This window comes from Melanostigma gelatinosum, assembly GCF_949748355.1.
Source record: "Melanostigma gelatinosum genome assembly, chromosome: 18".
NCBI classification, from domain to species: Eukaryota; Metazoa; Chordata; class Actinopteri; order Perciformes; family Zoarcidae; genus Melanostigma; species Melanostigma gelatinosum.
In genome coordinates this window covers 18185643-18192148 of record NC_136651.1, presented here as the reverse complement: position 1 = coordinate 18192148, position 6506 = coordinate 18185643, and the positions used below count along the sequence as shown (strand labels likewise).

Below are 6506 nucleotides of genomic sequence, written 5' to 3'. Positions count from 1 at the left end.
AAAAAGATTTGAAACCAAAAAAATGTATTTTGAAACAAAAAAATATATAAGATCTGAATCTGAAAAATATAAGACCTCAAATATCTAAATATATATGAAAGTGAAAAATAAATATTTTATTCAAAACAATTCCAAAACTGAATAAAAGTTATAGTTAACCCCAAAAAACGTCTTCTTCACTTATTTTTAGTTTGAATACATTGTTGTATTCTTCAACGTTAAAGACCAAAATTTGAACTTTCAGTTTCAATTAGTTTTTTCAAATGATCAAAATGATCCATAAACAATCAGCAGTCAATGTCGTATTGTACTGGGGAAAGAAACCAAACGGGTAAAAACATTTAGAGATACTTCTCAAATACTTTATACAAAATTCATGAACGACAACGCTCAACATGGTGACGTCAACATTTACAAAGAAAACACCACAAGGATGCAGTTACAATGACCGGTATACTGTTCTTGTTAACTACTGCAGTGATTTAGTGGCAGTGCAAGGGTTAACAAACTTAGAAAATATAGACATAAAGAACACAAAGAACATAAAGAACATTTGTAGCTTGGCACAAGGAACGTGTTTATCAAAGAATGGCTATGAGACGTCTGTATTCACAATGGATCAGTTCCTGTAACAAAGAGGAGAGGTTCTACAGGCGGTTAAAAACGTACACACACACACACACACTCTCATATTACCGCAATATCCATCCTTCATTAAAAGTAACACTTTAATATTCTTCCATCAGTTAGGAGCAACTTCACTGGCACACGTCTCACTGTATATCAGGACAGAGGGTTCACAGGAAGCGTTACAATCGAAATAAACAACATGGCTGCAAAGAAACCCGCCTAGTAACAGTTACGATGCTTTTGCAATATCGTCAAAGATAAAAAGTAGAAAAAATGATAAGGTACATCACTTGGAAAACGTATTTGACATCATTATGGGCAAAAAAAACAAAACTGTCCTCATTGCAGAGATACAAGGAAATAAAAAATGTAATTAAAAAAGAGAAACATTAGTTTTTCCCCGTAAGTAAGGCCACTCATAGACAGAGCAGTGATAAACCAGAAGTAAATCTACACTCAATGTTCAGATGTCCTTTCTCTTTTGGAAGAAAACGTTGTTACCTGAAAGTTTAACATGTATTTCTTCACTATAAATTAACTATTGTAAAATACAGCCATCGCTGTCGTCGGTCAACGTCACGAGTCGCCGCCAACAGACGCTGACTGGACACTTTTTAACGTGCCTCTGACTGCAGTAACGGCAGCAGCTCGAGTCAGACTGACCGCCCGGCGGTAAACGACATTGTTAAACCGCCATCTTCGGAAACGCACGGACGAAAAATAAATACGTATAAAAATAAATAGATAAAGTGGCCGCAGACCGTCTTGGTCACACCGGAGCCGCGGACGGAGCTCATAGTTTGGACGTATACGGCCGAAACAGGGTTCACCTCTCACATCATGGGTCAACACTGGGGGAGTCGCTTTTCACGAGGTTTCGCTTGAAATCACAACGTCGTCGATATCGCCGCAGACTAGATTACACACTGATTATATCACTGTGGGAACATGGGAACATGGCAAGGCACATATTTAACTGAATCATTTAAACAAAGGGGTTCGACTGAGGAGTTATAAGTTGAAGTACCTTCTCTTGAGACATGACTCGTGAAAACAGTACGATATTTCATCAGCTTCTATTCAACAATCGACAGACTGTCTCCTTTCCACCAGCCACATTCATTCATCAACCTCAAGAACCCTTTGATGACATCAAACCACACGGCGTTGCAGTGGAAGTCACTTTTGTTTTTACTTCACACATTCACAGTTTGCAGAGCGTAAGGCATAAAAACCCACGGCCAGGGTTTGAGGGGGTTCAGGGTCCAGGTGGGGGGGTTGGTTATTGCACAACAACAGCAGATGGGGGTGGAGCAAAGAGGTTAGAGAGTGGTGAGAGGTGAGAGGTTGACATGAGTAAGCGGTCACTGCCTGCTGAGTAGCTCGGTGAATAACGTGAGTGTTTTGGGGATTGCGATGAGTGAGAGTTTGTCCAAAAATACCCAGAGTGTGAAAGTGACAAAACAGTCAGCAGCAGACACACCAAAGGTGTAAGAAAAGAGTCGACGTGGCCAATCTACAGCCACAAAAAAGGCCGTCGCATGAGGCCCTCCTCTCTTATGGTGAAACTAGGGGACCTCTCGTCCCTGTCTTTACCCCCCCCCCCCACCTTCCAGCTCCCCCTCATCTGCCCTCCTCGGCCGAGCGAGTCTCCGATTTCAGCCTCACAAACTCCTTGGCCACGTCGTCGTTGGAGCGCTGCGAGAGGATGCGCATGGCCGTGAGGCCCGTGTCGTCCATGTGGATGCGCTGGCCCAGCGGGCACCAGCACGCGCTGTTGCCCCTCCCCCCGATGTCCCTCAGCTGCACCACGGCCAAGCCGACCACTCGGTCCACGCGGCCGAAGCAGTAGTCCTTGACGCAGACCTGCAGCTCGTAGCACTCGAAGCCATCCTGGTTACCCAGGGCGCTGTGGGGGGGGGGGGGGAAAGAGAGAGAGAGAGAGAGAGAGAATGCAGAGGTTTGAGCAACGCTGTTGTTCAACACGGCAGCAGGTTGGTCAACTTGAAGACGCTCTAGATGGACGCACCATCTAGTGGACGCACCATCAACTTACTGTGGACGCTCTGGATCTACCTACGGTGGCCCAAAGTGGATTATTTTCAAATAAACTACAATGCTGCACTAGATGTATGTTGCACATCCTGGTGTAAACACTAGATACATATTACATTTTGTGAAATGGTCTCTGTCTTAACCTTCTGGCACAAAACAAACAATATTTCTGCCTGTTCCTTTTGTTACATAATAATATTGGACTTTAGATTTACATTAGCGTCATAATATATGAAGAGACGGCCCTTATGCCTTGAAGGGAAGCCAATACTTGGCCATTTCTGCCAGTTTTAAATTGACTTATTTACAAATTGACATCATAATATTTGAATTGCACTGTATTATAGATTCATTTTAATTTTTAGATTTAGATTTAGAAGCGGCAGATACACTTTGTGCAAACACCAATAAACAAATGTAATGTCATGTTATTTTGACAAAAAAATTTTTTTTTGATGGCACTTGGGGTTTTCTAGTGAAACAGTAACAGCTGCTGTTAGACAGCAACACAAAAATGATGATGAAACAAAGAAATGAAAATGAAAGATTTCTGTGTTTGTTCTTTTCCACATTCATGGACGAACAAAACCGAAGCACTTACAAGTGGAAGGTCTCGTTGTACTTGGGAGACCAGCTGTTGTTCTTGGACTTGGTCTGGAATTTGCGTTTCTTGTCGCTGAGGTGAGGCCCGATCATGGCGACCTCCACGAAGGGCCGGAACATGCCGGACGTCTGCCACTTTAAATCGTTGGCTCCCATGACTAAATGTGAGCAAAAACGCGTGAGAACGCAATCAGAACGCGGGTCAAATAAAAAGACACATATTTAGCATCAAGTTAAGAAAACTCAAACACACCTTTGACGCTCACTTTCCGATCCCCGTTCCCAGGATGAGTGTGCAGCTCGATCTGGACGGACACCTCTCCTATCGGCTTGTCCACGCCTGAACCTGGTTCAAACGCACACACCCACACACAACCAGTGAGCTTCCACGTGGCCGCTGCAGGCAGCAAAATACACTTTGATTCATAATGCAGTCAGGAGGAGGACGGGGATGCAGGGGGAGGGGTTGGGTCCGGGAACTGAAACTGTGTAAAGAGAGAGGGAGGGGTGGGGTGGAGTGGGGTGGGGTGGAGTGGGGTGGGGGGGGGGGGGGGGGGAGGAAGGGCTGGCGGATGATTCCAATTGAAACAAACCTACCCTTGCTGGGCTGTACTTTTTCACTGGGGGTTAACCTTATTCCCTTCCCGTTGTGCACTGGCACAGAGGCAGCACGGGAGATAAAGAAAAGACAGCAATGACACGTCAACGAAATGTCCAGCAATCCAAACACATGTGCAAACCCAAAAAAGAGGGACTTTTCATTCTTTGTTTGTTATGCACACATACTGCCCTCTGCTGGTCTACCGTGGGAAATGCACTCTTCCTCTACCCTTATCGATGGGCCATTAGGCAGCGGTCTGAACTACCTTGTGCATGCTGGGTGGTCACAAAGGTCTGGATGAGTGTGTCCGTGGTCTGGGTGTAGAGGGACAGGGCGTGGCGTAGCGAGGACAGCTCGGGGCTCTTCTCCAGGAACGCCTTCTTCAGCCCGCTGCCTCCCGCATGGAAGTATTGCTACGGACGAAACAAGAGGGTGAGTCGGCCATGTAAACATCTGGAGGAACAACTGGAGGTTTGCTTTATGCGGGAACCTAGCTCCCACCCTCCGGTTCTCCCCCATGTAAACACTGTTGCCGTAGTTTGCACTGTTAGCACCGTTAGCTGCGAGCCTGCACGCTCAGCCGCCGCCATGTTGACAGGCTAAAGAAATGCTCCCAATCTTGGATTTAGCACATTTGAAAATCTAAACAAGTTCATTCAAGTGATTAAAGTGAGTTGTTTTTTTTGCTCCTGGCAAAAATGAATTTAATCACAGCAGCAGAAACTTTCAAAACAATGTAGAAATTGCAAAATGGCCAGAATTATCCTTTAGTTGTGCAAACAATCACTGTGTTTCCTGGTGATCCATTTGAAACTAAAGCAGCAAAAACAACGTAACCAATTTAACATTTGTCCAGAATGATCTGGCTCTCTCCACCCCTCATTTCATCCACTTTAACCTCCACACACTTCCCTTCCCGGCCTGTTAAATCAGACAACTTATGGTCAGGGGCTGCCTGCCTGACCGCTCAGGGTACCTGATCAATGGATGAATAGTTGATGAGGCTAATTTGACCCGTCTACTGATGAAACCAAAGCCCGCGGTATAAACTGGCTGACCTTGATAGTGTCCAGTGCCACGTCCATGACAGCACACTGCCTGGGAGACAGGCTTTTAGGCTCCCCTGCCATGTGATCCTGCACATCCGGATGATGAGCAAAGAGATGGCACAACCATAGATGAGTGATCTTTGTATAACACCGGGGGAATTGAACACGGTGTCAAACGTACGAAGACATTGTGATACCTTGAGTTTGGAGAGGTGGCCCAGTTCTTTCGCAGCCGAGAGAATCTGTGCTCCCTGGGGAAGAAAATAGAAAGAAAACTGAGTTGCTGCTCTTTATCAGTTCCTTTTTTTCTGCTCCGAAAAGCCAAATTAGTGTCAAATGTCGCTGAGCTTACAAAGGTATCGTTGCCCTGTGGCAGGACGATGGTCTTCTCCAGGCTGCTCATTACGATCCTCCACAGCTCCTTGAGCACACGCTTCAACACGGTCTTCTCGCACGCGGTGGCGAACAGTGTGAGCCTGCGGGGAACGAACACACACACACACACACACACACACACACACACACACACACACACACACACACACACACACACACACACACACACACACACACACACACACACACACACACACACACACACACACACACACACACGTTGATGGGACAAGTGGACCGCAGAAAGGGCTGAGGTGTGTTAATCCTAACTGGTGCTAGTGTTGTTGAAAGTTGTTAAAAACTTCTAATTTATGATTTTCACCGAATTGATTTGCGCAGGACACAGATTTTAGGACACAGAAGAAGAAAGAAGGACATGAATGAATAGAGAACATCATCGTCAAGAGAACGCCAGTCGAAAATCTCGATCCACTCACTTTCCATCCAGGAAATCCATGAGCGGCCGCAGCATGTTGTCAGAGTCAGCATCCACCTGGTTCTTGTTGTTGGCGTTGAGCGGCCCTTTCATCTGGTAAAGCAGCGACGCCATCTGTCGCATGCAGTCGTTGATGCGGGTCTGGAAACTACCAGAAAAGAAAGAACACGATCAGTCCGAACCAGCGCACGTGCGGTTACCGATTTGACTGAAAAATGCGCGGCGGTCGGGATTAGGCTACCTGTTCCCGAACGTGCTGCTGAGCTCATCCAGCACATTGTTGAGCTTCACCTGCAGGTCGTTCAGTAAGTCACTGGCCTCGGGGTCCATCTGCAGACAGACAGGGAGACAGAATCCAAGCAGGCCATTTGTTACAATTTGATTGAGCGCCATTTATTAAAGACAAAAAGTTCAAAATATGTCAAATGGAAACTCTTTAAAATGCAGGGAAAGTATAATATCATGTTATATTCCATCTCTCTGAGGACATACAACTCGCCAACAGCAATTCAGAAAAGGCTTTCATTTCATATTTGACCCAAAATTAACTAGAAAGCAGCACTTCAATGCAAAAGTTAGAGGCTACACATGGCAGAGAGAATTCAAGGTTTATTGAAAAAAACTACAATAACCATCAAACCAAGGGACACCAAAGGGATGAGAGAGGCAGGCTGTACTGTGATCTCCTGTGGCAGAGACATGTCCATCACAAACTTTGTGATTGTAGTTATCAAAA

General features: G+C 45.5%; 1 protein-coding gene across 1 annotated transcript in view; it reads right to left on the bottom strand.

Moving 5' to 3' along the window:
- Window positions 1-2253: 2253 nt before the first annotated feature.
- Window positions 2254-6506, bottom strand: part of unc13bb (unc-13 homolog Bb (C. elegans)) — a gene marked incomplete at both ends in the record, with an annotated part of 54658 nt that continues 50405 nt past the window's right edge. Inside the window, 10 exons of the mRNA XM_079289877.1 lie at window positions 2254-2539; window positions 3287-3446; window positions 3542-3634; window positions 3886-3942; window positions 4155-4302; window positions 4948-5025; window positions 5136-5189; window positions 5291-5414; window positions 5772-5918; window positions 6012-6100. Coding sequence (XP_079146003.1) covers window positions 2254-2539; window positions 3287-3446; window positions 3542-3634; window positions 3886-3942; window positions 4155-4302; window positions 4948-5025; window positions 5136-5189; window positions 5291-5414; window positions 5772-5918; window positions 6012-6100 — 1236 coding nt within the window. The remainder of the gene's footprint in view (window positions 2540-3286; window positions 3447-3541; window positions 3635-3885; window positions 3943-4154; window positions 4303-4947; window positions 5026-5135; window positions 5190-5290; window positions 5415-5771; window positions 5919-6011; window positions 6101-6506) is intronic.